General features: G+C 37.2%; 1 protein-coding gene across 1 annotated transcript in view; it reads left to right on the forward strand.

Annotated features, from left to right (window-relative positions):
• The window catches only part of LEKR1 (leucine, glutamate and lysine rich 1), a gene marked incomplete at its 5' end in the record, with an annotated part of 146742 nt that overhangs the window by 48158 nt on the left and 77753 nt on the right, over positions 1 to 20831 (forward strand). Inside the window, one exon of the mRNA XM_007447836.1 lies at positions 11892 to 11973. Within this exon, the coding sequence (XP_007447898.1) occupies positions 11892 to 11973 (82 nt within the window). The remainder of the gene's footprint in view (positions 1 to 11891; positions 11974 to 20831) is intronic.

The raw sequence follows: 20831 nt of genomic DNA on the forward strand, positions 1-20831 counted from the left end.
CATCGGCAGGCGGACTCTCAACCACTGCACCACCAGGGAAGCCCTGTCCTATGTATTTTAAAAATAATTCTTAGCACTTCTTTATTACAGAAAATATATTCAAAGGTAAAAAAAAAAAAACAATGAAAATATATTAACCAGCTTCTAACTATACACTGGTGGGCTGTTCACATTATGGATTATTCATAATACATCTATTTTTCTCGATTCTACGTGGTATCTTCTCTCCTTAAGTAAAATGATTTATTTGTTGACATTACTTATATTTCCACACGACAACCTCCAGAGGTTTCTGTGTTTTAAAGTAAAACATTTATTTGCTTTCCCTGTTTTTACTTAGAGATGCTGTAAATACATAGTGAATAATCTGAAGAAACTGGCTTCCCTACTCATTGGGGTCTGTGATTTAAAGACTAAGGATCTATGTTTATCTTGAAATAGGGAGAAAGGGAGATTTAGGTGGGTATGTAGAGAGAATAATACTGGAAAGTATAATAGCTTTTCCTTTCTTGAGTTGGGTCATGATTGTGTAGTTTATTTTCCTTTAAATCTAGTAAATTCTGGAACTTTGATGCACAAGTATATTCAAATGTGATCCTAAGAATACTTTACAATGCTGAAAAATGGGTTTTGAATTAGCTACCATTTTTACTGTCTACTGTTCTACCAATTATTAGGTAATTGAGAATTAATAGCATAAAATTCACATATCAGGAACCAATTCTTTGGAGTTTATTTTTAAGATAATCAGTTCTTCCTCTTAATGATAGCTGCATTTAGAAGTAATAACATAGAATTTATCATGTGGGCTCAGATCCATGCTTCATCTAGTTTAGGATTATATCCTGACAAAAGCAGCAAGGGACATTTAACAGAAAGGTATAATTGTTCTCTCTGATGTCAGTGTTATTAAGTCAGTCACAAAGATACCATATTTGTCTTAATATCTTTCATTAATTATATTAATTTTTAAACTATCTAAACCACCTCTTGGAATTAGACATTAGACTAATTCACTACATATTTTATGTAGTAATAAATAATACTTTTCATTTGTCTTAAGTGTACCTCTTTAAATATTCTAGGATATACTAAACAAATATATGGCCACACTAACCACATTTTCATGGACAAATATCATATCTCCTTGTAGCTTTTATATTTTTGACAGTCATGTAAGAGAGTTAGAAAGATAAAGATTTGGTGATGAAGCCAACCTCAGTTTGAATCACGGGATCACTTCTAACTAGCTCTGTGATCTTGGAAAAGTTAGTTAATTACTCTGATTCTTAGAGCCTTCTAATAAAAATAAAATGTGTATCTGTTTTTTGGTTTTTTTTTACATCTTTATTGGAGTATAATTGCTTTACAATGGTGTGTTCCTTTCTGCTTTATAACAAATTGAATCAGTTATACATATACATATGTTCCCATATCTCTTCCCTCTTGCGTCTCCCTCCCTCCCACCCTCCCAATCCCACCCCTCTAGATGGTCACAAAGCACCGAGCTTATCTCCCTGTGCTATGCAGCTGCTTCCCACTAGCTATCTATTTTACGTTTGGTAGTGTATATATGTCCATGCCACTCTCTCACTTTGTCCCAGCTTACCCTTCCCCCGCCCCCCATGTCCTCAAGTCCATTCTCTAGTAGGTCTGTGTCTTTATTCCTGTCTTGCCCCTAGGTTCTTCATGACATTTTTCCCCCTTAAATTCCATATTTATGTGTTAGCATACGGTATTTGTTTCTCTTTCTGACTTACTTCACTCTGTATGACAGACTCTAGGTCCATCCACCTCATTACAAATAGCTCAATTTCGTTTCATTTTATGGCTGAGTAATATTCCATTGTATATATGTGCCACATCTTCTTTATCCATTCATCTGATGATGGACACATAGGTTGTTTCCACCTCCTGGCTATTATAAATAGAGCTGCAATGAACATTTTGGTACATGACTCTTTTTGAATTATGGTGTTCTCAGGGTATATGCCCAGTAGTGGGATTGCTGGGCCATATGGTAATTCTATTTGCAGTTTTTTAAGGAAACTCCATACTGTTCTCCATAGTGGCTGTACCAATTAACATTCCCACCAGCAGTGAAAGAGTTTTACCTTTTCTCCACACCCTCTCCAGAATTTATTGTTTCTAGATTTTTTGATGATGGCCATTCTGACCGGTGTGAGATGATATCTCATTATAGTTTTGATTTGCATTTCTCTAATGATTAATGATGTTGAGCATTCTTTCATGTGTTTGTTGGCATTCTGTATATCTTCTTTGGAGAAATGTCTATTTAGGTCTTCTGCCCGTTTTTGGATTGGGTTGTTTGTTTTGTTGTTATTGAGCTGCATGAGCTGCTTGTAAATTTTGGAGATTAATCCTTTGTCAGTTGCTTCATTTGCAAATATTTTCTCCCATTCTGAGGGTTGTCTTTTGGTCTTGTTTATGGTTTCCTTTGCTGTGCAAAAGCTTTGAAGTTTCATTAGGTCCCATTTGTTTATTTTTGTTTTTAGTTCCATTTCTCTAGGAGATGGGTCAAAAAGGATCTTGCTGTGATTTATGTCATAGAGTGTTCTGCCTATGTTTTCCTCTAAGAGTTTGATAGCTTCTGGCCTTACATTTAGGTCTTTAATCCATTTTGAGCTTATTTTTGTGTATGGTATTAGGGAGTGATCTAATCTCATACTTTTACATGTATCTATCCAGTTTTCCCACCACCACTTATTGAAGAGGCTGTTCTTTCTCCACTGTACATTCCTATCTCCTTTATCAAAGATAAGGTGACCATATGTGCGTGGGTTTATCTCTGGGCATTCTATCCTGTTCCATTGATCTATCTTTCTGTTTTTGTGCCAGTACCATACTGTCTTGATTACTGTAGCTTTGTAGTATAGTCTGAAGTCAGGCAGCCTGATTCCTCCAGCTCCATTTTTTGTTCTCAAGATTGCTTTGGCTATTCGGGGTCTTTTGTGTTTCCATACAAATTGTGAAATTTTTTGTTCTAGTTCTGTGAAAAATGCCAGTGGTAGTTTGATAGGGATTGCATTGAATCTATAGATTGCTTTGGGAAGTAGAGTCATTTTCACAATGTTGATTCTTCCAATCCAAGAACATGGTATATCTCTCCATCTGTTTGTATCATCTTTAATTTCTTTCATCAGTGTCTTATAATTTTCTGCATACAGGTCTTTTGTCTCCTTAGGTAGGTTTATTCCTAGATATTTTATTCTTTTTGTTGCAATGGTAAATGGGAGTGTTTTCTTGATTTCACTTTCAGATTTTTCATCATTAGTATATAGGAATGCCAGAGATTTCTGTGCATTAATTTTGTATCCTGCTACTTTACCAAATTCATTGATTAGCTCTAGTAGTTTTCTGGTAGCATCTTTAGGATTCTCTATGTATAGTATCATGTCATCTGCAAACAGTGACAGCTTTACTTCTTCTTTTCCGATTTGGATTCCTTTTATTTCCTTTTCTTCTCTGATTGCTGTGGCTAAAACTTCCAAAACTATGTTGAATAAGAGTGGTGAGAGTGGGCAACCTTGTCTTGTTCCTGACCTTAGTGGAAATGCTTTCAGTTTTTCGCCATTGAGGATGATGTTGGCTGTGGGCTTGTCATATACGGCCTTTATTATATTGAGGAAAGTTCCCTCTACACCTACTTTCTGCAGGGTTTTTATCATAAATGGGTGTTGAATTTTGTCAAAAGCTTTCTCTGCATCTATTGAGATGATCATATGGTTTTTCTCCTTCAGTTTGTTAATGTGGTATATCACATTGATTAATTTGTGTATATTGAAGAATCCTTGCATTCCTGGAATAAACCCCACTTGATCATGGTGTATGATGCTTTTAATGTGCTGTTAGATTCTGTTTGCTAGTATTTTGTTGAGGATTTTTGCATCTATGTTCATCAGTGATATTGGCCTGTAGTTTTCTTTCTTTGTGACATCTTTGTCTGGTTTTGGTGTCAGGATGATGGTGGCCTCGTAGAATGAGTTTGGGAGTGTTCCTCCCTCTGCTATATTTTGGAAGAGTTTGAGGAGGATAGGTGTTAGCTCTTCTCTAAATGTTTGAAAGAATTTGCCTGTGAAGCCATCTGGTCCTGGGCTTTTGTTTGTTGGAAGAATTTAATCACAGTTTCAATTTCAGTGCTTGTAATTGGTCTGTTCATATTTTCTATTTCTTCCTGATTCAATCTTGGCAGCTTGTGCATTTCTAAAAATTTGTCCATTTCTTCCAGGTTGTCCATTTTATTGGCATAGAGTTGCTTGTAGTAATCTCTCATGATCTTTTGTATTTCTGCAGTGTCAGTTGTTACCTCTCCTTTTTCATTTCTAATTCTACTGATTTGAGTCTTCTTCCTTTTTTTCTTGATGAGTCTGGCTAATGGTTTATCAATTTTGTGTATATTCTCAAGAACCAGCTTTTAGTTTTATTGATCTTTGCTATCGTTTCCTTCATTTCTTTTTCATTTATTTCTGCCTGATCTTTATGATTTCTTTCCTGCTGCTAACTTGGGGGTTTTTTTGTTCTTCTTTCTCTAATTGCTTTAGGTGCAAGGTTAGGTTGTTTATTCGAGATGTTTCCTATTTCTTAAGGTAGGATTGTATTGCTATAAACTTCCCTCTTAGAACTGCTTTTGCTGTATCCCATAGGTTTGGGGTCGTCGTGTCTCCATTGTCATTTGTTTTTAGGTATTTTTTGATTTCCTCTTTGATTTCTTCAGTGATCACTTCGTTATTAAGTAGTGTATTGTTTAGCCTCCATGTGTTTGTATTTTTTACAGATCTTTTCCTGTAATTGATATCTAGTCTCATAGCGTTGTGGTCGGAAAAGATACTTGATAGGATTTCAATTTTCTTAAATTGACCAAGGCTTGACTTGCGACCCAAGATATGATCTATCCTGGAGAATGTTTCATGAGCATTTGAGAAAAATGTGTATTCTGTTGTTTCTGGATGGAATGTCCTATAAATATCACTTAAGTCCATCTTGTTTAATGTATCATTTAAAGCTTGTGTTTCCTTATTTATTTTCATTTTGGAAGATCTGTCCATTGGTGAAAGTGGGGTGTTAAAGTCCCCTACTATGAAAGTGTTACTGTTGATTTCCCCTTTTATGGCTGTTAGTATTTGCCTTATGTATTGAGGTCCTCCTATGTTGGGTACATAAATATTTACAATTGTTATATCTTCTTCTTGGATCGATCCCTTGATCATTATGTAGTGTCCTTCTTTGTCTCTTCTAATAGTCTTTATTTTAAAGTCTATTTTGTCTGATATGAGAATTGCTACTCCAGCTTTCTTTTGGTTTCCATTTGCATGGAATATCTTTTTCCATCCCCTTACTTTCAGTCTGTATGTGTCTCTAGGTCTGAAGTGGGTCTCTTGTAGACAGCATATATATGGGTCTTGTTTTTGTATCCCTCAGCCAGTCTGTGTCTTTTGGTGGGACCACTTAATCCATTTACATTTAAGGTAATTATCAATATGTATGTTCCTATTCCCATTTTCTTAATTGTTTTGGGTTTGTTATTATAGGTCTTTTCCTTCTTTTGTGTTTCTTGCCTGGAGAAGATCCTTTAGCATTTGTTGTAAAGCTGGTTTGGTGGTGCTGAACTCTCTCAGGTTTTGCTTGTCTGTAAAGGTTTTAGTTTCTCCATTGAATCTGAATGAGATCCTTGCTGGGTAGAGTAATCTTGGTTGTAGGTTTTTCTCCTTTATCACTTTAAATATGTCCTGCCACTCCCTTCTGGCTTGCAGAGTTTCTGCTGAAAGATCAGCTGTTAACCTTATGGGCATTCCCTTGTGTGTTATTTGTTGTTTTTCCCTTGCTGCTTTTTATATGTTTTCTTTGTATTTAATTTTTGACAGTTTGATTAATATGTGTCTTGGCATGTTTCTCCTTGGAATTGTCCTATATGGGACTCTCTGTGCTTCATGGACTTAAATATTTCCTCTCCCATATTAGGGAAGTTTTCAACTATAATCTCTTCAAATATTTTCTCAGTCCCTTTCTTTTTCTCTTCTTCTTCTGGAACCCCTATAATTCAAATGTTGGTGCGTTTAATGTTGTCCCAGAGGTCTCTGAGACTGTCCTCCATTCTTTTCATTCTTTTTTCTTTATTCTGCTCTGCAGTAGTTATTTCCACTACTTTATCTTCCAGGTCACTTATCTGTTCATCTGCCTCCGTTATTCTGCTATTGATCCCTTCTAGAGTATTTTTAATTTCATTTATTGTGTTGTTCATCGTTGCTTGTTTCATCTTTAGTTTTCTAGGTCCTTGTTAAATGTTTCTTGCATTTTGTCTATTCTATTTCCAAGATTTTGGATCGTCTTTACTATCATTATTCTGAATTCTTTTTCAGGTAGACTGCCTATTTCCTCTTCATTTGTTACATCTGCTGGGTTTTAATCTTGTTCCTTCATCTACTGTGTGTTTTTCTGTCTTCTCATTTTGCTTATTTTACTGTGTTTGGGGTCTCCTTTTTGCAGGCTGCAGGTTCGTAGTTCCCGTTGTTTTTGGTGTCTGTCCCCAGTGGCTAAGGTTGGTTCAGTGGGTTGTGTAGGCTTCCTGGTGAAGGGGACTAGTGCCTGTATTCTGGTGGATGAGGCTGGATCTTGTCTTTCTTCTGGGAAGGTCCACGTCTGATGGTGTGTTTTGGGGTGTCTGTGGACTTATTATGATTTTAGGCAGCCTCTCTGCTAATGGGTGGGATTGGTCTTCCTGTCTTGCTAGTTGTTTGGCATAGGGTGTCCAGCACTGTAGCTTGCTGGTCGTTGAGTGAAGCTGGATGTCGGTGTTGAGGTGGAGATCTCCGGGAGATTTTCACCATTTGATATTATGTGGAGCTGGGAGGTCTCCTGCGGACCAATGTCCTGAAGTTGGCTCTCCCACCTCAGAGGCACAGCACTGACTCCTGGCTGCAGCACCAAGAGCCTTTCATCCACACGGCTCAGAATAAAAGGGGGAAAAGGTAGAAAGAAAGCAAGAGGATAAAATAAAATAAAATAAAGTAAGGTAAAATAAAATAAAGTTATTAAAATAAAAAAATAATTATTAAGAAAAAAATTTTTTTAAGTAAAAACAAAAAATGGATGGATTGAACCCTAGGACAAATGGTGAAAGCAAAGCTATACAGACAAAATCTCACACAGAAGCATACACATACACACTCACAAAAAGAGAAAAAATGGGAAATAATAATAAATCTTGCTCTCAAAGTCCACCTCCTCAATTTGGGATGATTCATTGTCTGTTGAGGTATTCCACAGATGCAGGGTACATCAAGTTGATTGAAGCTTTAATCCGCTGTTCCTGAGGACGCTGGGAGAGATTTCCCTTTCTCTTCTTTGTTCTCACAGCTCCCGGGGTTCAGCTTTGGATTTGGCCCCACCTCAGCATGTAGGTCACCAGAGGGCGTCTATTCTTTGCTCAGACAGGCGGGATTAAAGGAGCTGCTGATTCGGGGGCTCTGGCTCACTCAGGCCAGGGAGAGGGAGGGGTACGTAGTGCGAGGTGAGCCTGCAGCGGCAGAGGCTGGCGTGACGTTGCACCAGCCTGAGGCATGTCTTGCGTTCTCCTGGGGAAGTTGTCCCTGGATCCCGGGACCCTGGCAGTGGCGGGCTGCACAGGCTCCCCAGAAGGGAGGTGTGGACAGTGACCTGTGCTCGCACATAGCCTTCTTGGTGGTGGCAGCAGCAGCCTCAGCGTGTCATGCCCGTCTCTATGGTCCGCGCTGTTAGCCGCGGCTCGCGCCTGTCTCTGGAGCTCCTTTAAGCAGCGCTCTTAACCCCTCTCCTCTCGTACCAGGAAACAAAGAGGGAAGAAAAAGTCTCTTGCTTCTTTGGCAGATTTTTGCCCGGACTCCCTCCCGGCTAGCCGTGGTGCACTAACCCCTTCAGGCTGTGTCTGTGTATCTGTTTTTCGTGATAGTTGTGACTATGAATTAAATGAAATAGGAGAAAGCACCCTGCACAGTGCCTGGAATAGTATACAATCAACAAACATTAACTTCCTTCCCTCCTTATTTTTCAGAGGATAGGCAGAAATGTTTTAGCTGTGCCTGTGTGAATGGAACCCTCTGCAAGCCCTCATGTACTTAATAACAAAGCAACACATGATGCAACATTCATTAGAGATTGCCTTGTTTCAACTGGTTACCCTCAAAACTAAATTCTCTATGTGTACGTTATTTTATCTTTTCTCTCATATAATGATATCACTTGATAAGTGGAAAAGATGTACCATACAAATATTATCTACCAAGTTAAGGCCATATTGAATTATTTATTTATTCAAGGAGCCATTCTCTCAAATAGATCCCCTTACCTGAGTTTAAAATCTTGTCAGTTTGACTGCTGGCTAATGCATATATTCACTGTAAGATACTAGGCAAGAGAATCAAAGAAAATCTCATTTCTCATCATCTGAAAAATGGGGCTGTTTTCACTTATGTAGCAATTTGAGGGATAACATTAATATATGTGAACATGCTGAATAAAAATAAAAATTTATACCAATATCTAGTAACTTCTAATTAAAACATTTGTTTAGAGTGAATTTATTTTCTGATTTAAGGAACTGCCTCATTTTCATGAAACAAAGTTAAGAAGGCAGACTGAAGATATGTATAGAAATTTTATATATTTATATGGATGCATAAAGTTTTTGAAGTTTAAACTCCCAAATTCATTCTACGAAGCCACCATCACCCTGATAACAAAACCAGAAAAATATATCACAAAGAAAGAAAATTATAGACCAATATCACTGGTATTTGGTAAGGTTGCAGGATACAAAATTAATGCAGAGAAATCACTGGCATTTCTATACACCAACAACAAAAAATCAGAATGAGAAATTAAGGAAACACTCCCATTTACCATTGCAACAAAAAGAAGAAAATACCTAGGAATAAACCTACCTAAGGAGACAAAAGACCTGTATTCAGAAAATTATAAGACACTGATGAAAGAAATCAAAGATGACATAAACAGATGGAGAAATATACCGTGTTCTTGGACTGGAAGAATCAATATTGTGAAAATGACTATAGTACCCAAAGCAAGCTACAGATTCAGTGCAATCCCTATCAAACTACCAATGGCATTCTTCACAGAATTAGAACAAAAAATCTTACAATTCATATGGAAACACAAAAGACCCTGAATAACCAAAGCAATCTTGAGAAAGAAAAACGGAGTTGGAGGAAACAGGCTCCCCTACTTCAAACTGTACCACAAAGCTACAGTAATCAAGAGAGTATGGTACTGGCACAAAAACAAATTATAACTCAGTGGTACAAGATAGAGTGCCCAGAGATAAACACATGCACATATGGTCACCTAATTTATGATAAAGGAGGCAGGAACATACAATGGAGAAAAGACAACCTCTTCAATAAGTGGTGCTGGGAAAACTGAACAGGTACATGTAAAAGAATGAAATGAGAACACTACCTAACACCATACCCAAAAATAAGCTCCAAATGGATTAAAGACTTAAATGTAAGACAAGACACTATAAAACTTTTAGAGGAAAACATAGGAAAAACACTCTTTGACATAAACCACAGCAAGATCTTTTTTGACCCACCTCCTAGAGTAATGGATATAAAAACAAAAATAAACAAATGGGAACTAATTAAACTTAAAAGCTTTTGCACAGCAACAGAAACCATAAACAAGACAAAAAGAGAACCCTCAGAATGGGAGAAAATATTTGCAGATGAAACAACAAAGGATTAATCTCCAAAATATACAAATAGCTCATGGGAGCTCAATATCAAAAAAACAAACATTCCAGTTAAAAAATGGGTGGAAGACTTAAATACACATTTCACCAATGAAGACATACAGATGGCCAAGAGGCACATGAAAAGATGCTCAACATCACTAATTATTAGAGAAATGCAAATCAAAACTACAATGAGGCATCACCTCATACCAGTCAGAATGGCCATTATCAAAAAATCTAGAAACAATAAATGCTGGAAAGGGTATGGTGAAAAGGGAACCCTCCTGCACTGTTGGTGGGAATGTAAATTGATACAACCACTATGGAGAACAGTATGGAGGTTCCTTAAATAACTAAATATAGGACTGCCATATGACCCAGCAATCCCACTACTGGGCATATACCCTGAGAAAACCATAATTCTAAAAGAGACATGTGGGCTTCCCTGGTGGTGCAGTGGTTGAGAGTTCACCTGCCGATGCAGGGGACACAGGTTCGTGCCCCGGTCCAGGAAGATCCCACATGCCGCGGAGCAGCTAGGCCCATGAGCCGTGGCAGCTGAGCCTGCACGTCCGGAGCCTGTGCTCTGCAACGGGAGAGGCCACAACAGTGAGAGGCCCGCGTACTGCAAAAAAAAAAAGAGAGACATGTACCACAATGTTCATTGCAGCACTATTTACAATAGCCAGGATATGGAAGCAACCTAAATGTCCATCGACAGATGAATGGATAAAGATGTGGCACAGGTATACAATGGAATATTACTCAGCCATAAAAAGAAATGAAATTGAGTTATTTGTAGTGAGGTGGGTGGACCTAGAGTCTGTCATACAGAGTGAAGTAAGTCAGAAAGAGAAAAACAAATACCATATGCTAACACATATATATGGAATCTAAAAATAAAAGGGAGGTATTGATGAACCTAGTTGCAGGGCAGGAATAAAGAGGTAGACATAGAAAATGGACTTGAGGACATGGGGTGGGAGGGCAAAGCTGGGGTGAAGTGAGTAGCATCAACATATATACACTACCAAATGTAAAATAGTTGGCTGGTGGGAAGCAGCAGCATAGCACTGGGAGAGCGGCTCAGTGCTTTGTGATGACCTAGAGGGGTGGGATAGGGAGGATGGGAGGGAGGCTCCAGAAGGAGGGGATATGGGGACATGTATATGCATATGGCTGATTCACTTTGTTGTGCAACATCAACTAACACAGTATTTATTGTGAAGCAATTATACTCCAATAAAGATCTATCAAAAAAAAATTTTTTAAGATTTTAAAGTTTACTGTTAAAAATATGTTATTAAAACACCTGAACAGATGTAACATGGAAATTTTATAAATTTCAATGTTTAAAATTGTTTTCTTCATAGAAGTCAGTTAATCCACCTGTGTAAATTTGTTTTCCACCTTTTCCCAAAAAGAGTACCAACAAGGGCTGTTATTGGGGCTGGGGGTCAGATCTTAGTCCACACACACAGGCTAATGGTGGGTCTCAGATCATTCAAGCCATATGTTCTTTCTGCTTTAGTTTCAGTTCTGCATCTACACATGTGAGACGTGGCTGCCTGAATAATCTTTCTCAAACACTACTTGAATTCCTCAGTTCAAGACTCTGTGGAAGCCAATTGCCTGCTTATATTTTCTTGGCTTGAAAGTCATTAAAATGCCTATTAGGCACTACCCAGAGTTAACAGATTCTTTACTGGAAGCCTTGCACATGGTTTGTCTATTTCAGTTCTACTGGGAGGCCTTAGCAATACTTCTAAGTTCCAGGACACAGGAGCTAGCTCAGAAAGTCAAGTGTTTCAGAAGTGAGCCATATGACCAAAAATTCATATGTGTGCCAGCGACATAAATTTCCTTTGAAAACATCAGTAAAATTTAGCCTATTAGCTGTTTGAAAATTAGCATGATGTTGGGGGCAGAAAGAAGCCAATAAATTGAGTCTGTCAAAACCTATTAATTCTGTGGGATTTCAGAGTAGGGATGAGCTACATATAGTCATCCAAGCAAAGTGGAATAAACAGCTGCATTATTCTTCAGGAGGTGAGTGGCAATGCTAAAAGAATGTGGTTTACTCTATGAAAATATCTGGACACTTAAAATGTACTAATCAGAAGAACACATTATGTCATTCCAGATTTACAGTGTCAAGTTGAAGCATGTGGGCTAAAACTTCAGAAGGCAGTGACTGAGATGGACAACTATGAAGAAAAGCTCATGTAAGATGGTAAACATTAAACAGCCTGTAAGAATTTAGAAAGACCCCCATGTATTCTCTGTGACTCTGGGCAGGAATTTGGATGTGTTGGTATGGTCTACTGAAATTTTTCTCAGCCACTTTTCTGGCCTATATTGAAGGACCTGTAAATATTTTTAAATATATTAAATGTTTCTTTATCTCAGTAAGAAACTTACCTATCCAGGTATTAAAGCTTTCCCTGATTATTCACATGTAGTAACTTAATATTCTCTGAACTTTTTGTCTTATTATCTCTTTATTATCTGTCTGGAAGAAACAGCATTGAAGATGTTTCATAAGATTATTTGGATTGACATATATACACTAATATGTATAAAATAGATAACTAATAAGAAGCTGTTGTATAATAAATAAATAATCAATTTTAGGTTCAAAAAGACAGTTGAGTAACTTTGAAATTCTAGAGTGCTTATGCCTTATATAAGTGAGAAAGAAAATATTAGAAAAAAAATGATAAGAAAGTGCCCCTATAAAATATCCAGAGTACTATTTCTTTTATTTATTTATTTATTTTTCCTCTTGTTTCTGGTTTCCTTTGCTGTGCAAAAGCTTTTAGGTTTCATTAGGTCCCATTTGTTTATTTTTGTTTTTATTTCCATTACTCTAGGAGGTGGATCAAAAAAGATCTTGCTGTGATTTATGTCATAGAGTGTTCTTCTTATGTTTTCCTCTAAGAGTTTTATAGTGTCTGGTCTTACAGTTAGGTCTCTAATCCATTTTGAGTTTATTTTTGTATATGGTGTTACGGAGTGTTCTACTTTCATTCTTTCACATGTAGCTGTCCAGTTTTCCCAGCACAACTTATTGAAGAGACTGTCTTTTCTCCATAGTATATCCTTGCTTCCTTTGTCATAGATTAGTTAACCACAGGTGCGTGGGTTTATCTCTGGGCTTTCTATCTTGTTCCATTGATCTACGTTTCTGTTTTTGTGCCAGTACCATATTATCTTGATTACTGTAGCTTTGTAGTATAGTCTGAAGTCAGGGAGTCTGATTCCTCCAGCTCCGTTTTATTCCCTCAAGACTGCTTAGGCTCTTCAGGGTCTTTTGTGTCTCCATACAAATTTTAAGATTTTTTGTTCTAGTTCTGTAAAAAATTCCATTGGTAATTTGATAGGGATTGCATTGAATCTGTAAATTGCTTTGGGTAGTAAAGTCATTTTCACAATATTCATTCTTCCAATCCAAGAACATAGTATATTTCTCCATCTGCTGATATCATCTATAATTTCTTTCATCAGTGTCTTATAATTTTCTGCATACAGGTCTTTTGTCTCCCTAGGTAGGTTTATTCCTAGGTATTTTATTCTTTTCGTTGCAATGGTAAATGGGAGTGTTTCCTTAATTTCTCTTTCAGATTTTTCATCATTAGTGTATAGGAATGCAAGAGATTTCTGAGCATTAATTTTGAATCCTGCAACTTTACCAAATTCATTGATTAGCTCTAGTAGTTTTCTGGTGCCATCTTTAGGATTCTCTATGTATAGTATCATGTCATCTGCAAACGGTGACAGTTTTACTTCTTCTTTTCCAATTTGTATTCCTTTTATTTATTTTTCTTCTCTGATTGCCATAGCTAGGGCTTCCAAAACTATGTTGAATAATAGTGGTGAGAGTGGACTTCCTTGTCTTGTTCCTGATCTTAGAGGAAATGCTTTCAGTTTTTCACCATTGAGAATAATGTTTGCTGTGGGTTTGTCATATATGGCCTTTATTATGTTGAAGTAGGTTCCCTCTGTGCCCACTTTCTGGAGAGTTTTTATCATAAATGGGTGTTTAACTTTGTCAAAAGCTTTTTCTGCATCTATTGAGATGATCATATGGTTTTTCTTCTTCGATTTGTTAATATGGTGTATCACACTGATTGATATGCATATATTGAAGAATCCTTGCATCCCTGGGATAAATCCCACTTGATCATGGTGTATGATGCTTTTAATGTGCTGTTGGATTCGGTTTGCTAGTATTTTGTTGAGGATTTTTGCATCTATATTCATCAGTGATATTGGTCTGTAATTTTCTTTTTTTGTAGTATCTTTGTCTGGTTTTGGTATCGGGTGATGGTGACCTCATAGAATGAGTTTGGGAGTATTCCTTCCTCCACAATTTTTTGTAAGAGTTTGAGAAGGATGGGTATTAGCTCTTCTCTAAATGTTTGATAGAATTCACCTGTGGAGCCATCTGATCCTGGACTTTTGTTTGTTCGAAGATTTTTAATCACAGTTTCAATTTCATTACTTGTGATTGGTCTGTTCATATTTTCTATTTCTTCCTGGTTCAATCATGGAAGGTTATACCTTCCTGAGAATGTGTCCATTTCTTCCAGGTTTTCCATTTTATTGGCATAGAGTTGTTTGTAGTAGTCTCTTAGGATGCTTTGTATTTCTGTGGTGTCTGTTGTAACTTCTCCTTTTTCATTTCTAATTTTATTGATTTGAGTCCTCTCCCTCTTTTACTTGATGAGTCTGGCTAATGGTTTATCAATTTTGTTTATCTTCTGAAAGAACCAGCTTTTAGTTTTATTGATCTTTGCTTTTGTTTTCTTTGTTTCTATTTCATTTATTTCTGCTCTGATCTTTATGATTTCTTTCCTTCTGCTAACTTTGGGTTTTGTTTGTTCTTCTTTCTCTAGTTCCTTTAGCTGTAAGGTTGGATTGTTTAGTTGAGATTTTTCTTGTTTCTTGAGTTAGGCTTGTATAGCTATAAACTTCCCTCTTAGAACTGCTTTTGCTGCATCCCATAGGTTTTGGATCATTGTGTTTTCATTGTCATTTGTATCTAGGTATTTTTTGATTTCCTCTTTGATTTCTTCAGTGATCTCTTGGTTATTTAGTAAAGTATTGTTTAGCCTCCATGTGTATGTGTTTTTTATGGTTCTTCCCCTATAATTCATTTCTAATCTCATAGCGTTGTGGTCAGAAAAGATGCTTGATATGATTTCAATTTTCTTAAATTTAATAAGGCTTGATTTGTGACCCAAGATGTGATCTATCCTGGAGAATGTTCTGTGCGCACTTGAGAAGAAAGTGTAATCTGCTGTTTTTGGATGGAATGTCCTATAAATATCACTTAAATCTATCTGGTCTATTGTGTCATTTAAAGCTTTGTTTCCTTATTTATTTTCATTTTGGATGATCTGTCCATTGGTGTAAGTGAGGTGTGAAAGTCCCCCACTATTATTGTGTTACTGTCAATTCCCTCTTTTATAGCTGTTAGCAGTTGCCTTATGTATTGAGGTGCTCCTGTGTTGGGTGCATATATATTTATAATTGTTATATCTTCTTCTTGGATTGGTCCCTTGATCATTATGTTGTGTCCTTCCTTGTCTCTTGTAACATTCTTTATTTTAAAGTCTGTTTTATCTGAAATGAGTATTGCTACTCCAGCTTTCTTTCGATTTCCATTTGCATGGAATATCTTTTTCCATCCCCTCGCTTTCAGTCTGTATGTGTCCCTAGGTCTGAAGTTGGTCTCTTATAGACAGCATATATATGGGTCTTGTTTTTGTATCCATTCAGCAAGCCTGTGTCTTTTGGTTGGTGCATTTAATCCATTCACGTTTAAGGTAATTGTTGATATGTATGTTCCTATGATTATTTTCTTAATTGTTTTGGGTTTGTTTTTGTAGGTCCTTTTCTTCTCTTGTGTTTTCCACATAGAGAAGTTCCTTTAGCATTTGTTGTAGAGCTGGTTTGGTGGTGCTGAATTCTCTTAGCTTTTGCTGCTGTGTAAAACTTTTGATTTCTCCATCAAATCTGAATGAGATCCTTGCTGGGTAGAGTAATCTTGGTTGTAGGTTCTTCCCTTTCATCACTTTAAGTGTATCATGCCACTCTGGCTTGTGGTGTTTCTGCTGAGAAGTCAGCTGTTAACCTTATGGGAGTTCCCTTGTATGTTATGTGTCATTTTTCCCTTGCTGCTTTCAATAATTTTTCTTTGTCCTTAGTTTTTGCCAGTTTGATTACTGTGTGTCTCGGCGTGTTTCTCCTTGGTTTTATCCTGTATGGGACGCTCTGCACTTCCTAGAGTTGGGTGGCTATTTCCTTTCCCATGTTAGGGAAGTTTTCTACTATAATCTCTTCAAATATTTTCTCTTTTTCTCTCTCTCTTCTCTTTCTGGGACCCCTATAATGTGAATGTTGTTGCCTTTAATGTTGTCCCAGAAGTATCTTAGGCTGTCTTCATTTATTTTCTTTTTTTTTTCTTTATTCTTTTCTGCAGCAGTGAATTCCACCATTCTGTCTTCCAGGTCACTTATCCATTCTTCTGCCTCAGTTATTCTGCTATTGATTCCTTCTAGTGTAGTTTGCATTTTAGTTATTGTATTGTTTATCTCTGTTTGTTTGTTCTTTAATTCTTCTTGGTCTTTGTTAAACATTTCTTGCATCTTCTCGATCTTTGCCTCCATTCTTTTTCTGAGGTCCTGGATCATCTTCACTATCATTATTGTGAATTATTTTTCTGGAAGGTTGCCTATCTCTCTTCATTTAGTTGTTTTTCTGGGGTTTTATCTTGTTCCTTCATCTGGTACATAGCCCTCTGCCTTTTCATCTTGTCTATATTTCTGTGAATGTGGTTTTTGTTCCACAGGCTGCAGGATTATAGTTCTTCTTGCTTCTGTCTGCCCTCTCTATTTCTTTTAGAAATGATTTTATTTCAGAAATTTCAAAAATGATAGTATAAATATAGTACATCTATAATTATAACACTAAAATAGAATTTATATAATCTTTGAAAAGTAAATAAATTCTTTTACTTTGTGGTATGTAATCTCGTAGCTTTGGCTTTCAATTCTTATGTTTTAGAAGGATGAACCTCATAAGAAATATAAATATTGAAAATTCTTAGCAACTAAATGTTGTGTTGACCATGGACTATTCCTAAGAACAATGTGTTCAACAAAATTCTTAACAACACAAGGAAGAACAAATTCCAGAAATACTCTATCAAATTAATGTATCCTTTGATTATTTGTAGCAAAATAATTTATTTTCAAAACCCAAGAAAAACCAAATATTTATGCTTTATAACACTGTGGTCAGTAGTTCAGTAAACAATAGTTCAACTCTCTGTGTATGATAGTTGGGGTTGAAGGAATAAGTGGGCAAGAGGTCCTAGCATGACTCACTGCACCCAGCAAGAACTTTCTGATGAGAAGATACATGAAAAAAAGAAGCAAGATGGGAATTGCCAGAAAATTGTTAATCCCCACCCTCTAGTTACATCAGGGAGGGCTTTGGCCTCATGAATGTCTCATGCGGAGGGCCTGCCTCATCAGACCACACCCCATTTAATATTAATACATGCTTTGTGATATTTTTGTTAATTTTTAATATAATTTATAATATGAGTGCTGAGAAAGAAGAGTCAGAGTAGATTGGAGTTGGAGGGAGAAAATACCACTCAGTAAAGTCCATCAAATGAATTACCTGGAGGAAATCACTGTAGAATTGTAGAAATACTGATGCTGTTGTTTCAGTTTATAATAAAACTGGTGCTTCCTACCTGTGTGAGAACTTTTTAAAATTAGAAAATGGGCAGAGCATCCACTTTTAGAAAACTTGATAAAAGATAGAGCCAGTCAAATGGTCTCACCTGGTGGAGACCTTTCTCTGTGCTGCCTGTTCCTAGCTCTTCCATCTCTACTCCGTCTACCCTCCTTCACTACTAGGATGAAGTTGAAGTTGAGTAGGGCAGGCATGTAGGATCAGAGCCTGGGACTGCTCAGTGTACTCAGAGCTCAGGAAGTCCCCAGTAGTATGTAAGTACTATTTTATTTATAGGTTAAAACCAAATTTTCAACTTGGCCATTGTTTTATGGTAAATTCAGTTTGAAGTCAAAATAATTCACTCAAAATTTTTGACATGCCATTTCTTAATAAATTGAAGCTTTGCTCTATCTACCCAAACCTGTTTGAACTTCCAGAAATTGGAAGGTGGTGTAAAATCAGATTTTTTTTTTTTTTTTTTTTGGTACGCGGGCCTCTCACTGTTATGGCCTCTCCCATTGCGGAGCACAGGCTCCGGACGCGCAGGCTCAGCGGCCATGGCTCACAGGCCCAGCCGCTCCGCGGCATGTGGGATCTTCCCGGACCGGGGCACGAACCCGTGTCCCCTGCATTGGCAGGCGGACTCTCAACCACTGCTAAAATCAGATTTTTAAAAAATTTTAATCCTCACTCTTTGTGGGGGTTGGGGTGAGGAATGAGTTTCACCCATCCAGCTTAAGATAATTGTTTTGTCTAAAGATTTTTAAATGTTTGGATATACGTTTTTTGAGTTTTTACTTAAGGGGAAAAGGCAGTTTTTAAATGGATGAACTTCGGGTTCTTTTTTTCCTAATATTTATAAGAAAATGTTTTCCAAGGTTTATAAGAACTTGTATATTTGAAAATAGAGATTTTATCACTTAGGATTCTTTGAGCTATAAGTAACAGAGGTAGAGTGGTTTCAGGTTTAGTCAATCCAGTGACTCAACAATATCACCAAGGATCTTGATGCTCTTTCTGTCTCTAGTCTGCTGTCCTCAGCACTGGCTTCACCCCAAGGCTAAGTCCCCTATGATCATGACATGGCTGCAATTCCAGGTACCACATCCAAATGTAACCACCCCAGTGGCAGGAAGGGCCTGTTTTTCTGGTGTCTCCTTAGAAGTGAGATAAAAATTTCTCAGAAGCCACCAAACAGCCCTCTCCTTACATCTCTTGGCTAGAACACTTTACATACCCTCTCCTAAATGAATCACTGGCAAGGGGAACAGTACTACCACAGTCAGCTCAGGTCAGGCAGGATTTACCCTGAGAACAGATGATAATGGGGCTCTGATGGCCAGGAAGACAGCTATAGTACATGTCCAGAAGGTAACTAGTAATGTTTACTAGAGGTAGAGTGTTAGTGATGCTCTGAAAATTGATGACATTTTCTACAAATTTATTTGTGTCATAATATCTAGATTAATTTAGGGAAGACCTTCCTGAAGTAATGAAAAATATGGATGCTGTGAAATGCAACTTTATTACTTTTAAATATTTATGTAGAGAGAGAGAGAGAGGGAGAGAGAACTAGGAAATAACACTTTTATTTTATATATATGTATATAGGATAAGATAAGTAAATAAGACTAATAAGAAAGGCTGCTATAGAGGGTGAGAAGTTTTTAGGAATTCCTGAAAGAGAATACATAGGAAGGATAATAAAAAGGGTCAACTCTGCAGAGGAATAAACTAGAGGAAAACCAATTGTGTGGTGGGCATGTGACGGGCAGGACTTTACTGGGAATCAGTTAACACAAAGAGAAGGGAGTGGGATAAGGCAAATCATCAGAACAGTGGTTCTCAAACTCCAATCTGCAGAAGAATCCTGGGTAGTTTACTGAAACTGTGTATTACAGTATGACCTCCCTCACAGACCCAATCCCAGGATCAGTTTCTGGGCTCCATTCCCACAGACATTCTGGCTTTAAATTTGGGTTTGGGGTGTCCCTGAGCAATCTGCATTTGTAATGCACTCCCCCCACCACCACACACGATTCTGATTCAGGTGATCCAATGAAGCCCACTCTGAGGGATCATATTTGGAATATATAAGCCACTGGCCGCTCACCAGCCCCACCCCACCCCTAATCAATAGGTCCCGTGTGAAGCAGCATTTGCAAGGCATCTGCACCCAGAATAAAGCAATGAGTGTGGGGACTGGAGCTGGGGAGCCTGCCAGCTACTGAATCCCAGAGGCCACGGTCCCCACATCCCAAGACAAACCTCCAGTGCCCCCACCATACTCTGCTCCTTCATCACAACCTTCAGAAACAATCTTGGGCAACAATAAACAGCAAAGCAGACAACAAACCAGAATCTTAGGCTTAGGATGAACACCCAACCAAAGATTACCAGGTATGTGAGAAAAACCTTCCCCCAGCTTTGTTCACATGGCTCTGAATTCACACAGAAAAGCTTTAACACCTAGAGAAATTGTTAAATAGCAAACAGAAGATGTTAAGATAAATTTTTAAAGTTAGGATATACTTCAAAGTATGTCCAGGATTGTAACCATTAAAGAAGAACAGGCTGTTACCAAAAAAAAGCTATTAGGAATTTTAGAGATTAAAAATATGACTCCAGAAAAATGATTCCATTCATGTTAAAAATGTATATGAATGTACATACAAATATATATGGATTCAAATTCATTGAATAAGTGATTGGTAGGATTACAACAGTTCCTTCTGGAAGTGAGAGTCAGGGGTGTATAGAGACTATTATTTTACTCTATATACTTACATATTGCTTAACTAGCTTACAGTGTGAATGTATTCATTTTCACATATGTAATGAAAAGAACAAAATTCACTTTAAATGATTTATAATTTATCAGTTACTAGTGAATATGTCTAAAGTGGTGATATGAAATATACTTTCTAATTTGGGGACCTTTGTTACATACTTACACTTTAATTTTATTAGCAGCCACCTCCTCCTCATTTAACTAATAATTGTAAGCAATAATCAGCCATAACCAGCATAAATTTCTTGTTTATAAAGCTCTTGACCAAATAACAGCAACATTTTGCACAGTTGAGATGTTCTTGGAACATTTTTATTGACTTCTAAGACATAATGTTCTCCTGATTTTCCTCTTCTGTCATCATTCATGAGAATTTTTTGCCTAGAAAGCAGGTGGCCTGGTGGAAATCCAGTGTCAGAGTACAGATACACTTTCACATGATCCTAGATTTAACAGGCTAGGTTTCCTTCATTGACTCATTCAATACAAAATGCTCATGGAGAGGCAGTTATGTGCCATGACTCTTTTGTGTACAAG

The sequence above is a fragment of the Lipotes vexillifer genome, unplaced genomic scaffold (assembly GCF_000442215.2).
Source record: "Lipotes vexillifer unplaced genomic scaffold, Lipotes_vexillifer_v1.1 scaffold1207, whole genome shotgun sequence".
NCBI lineage: Eukaryota > Metazoa > Chordata > Mammalia > Artiodactyla > Lipotidae > Lipotes > Lipotes vexillifer.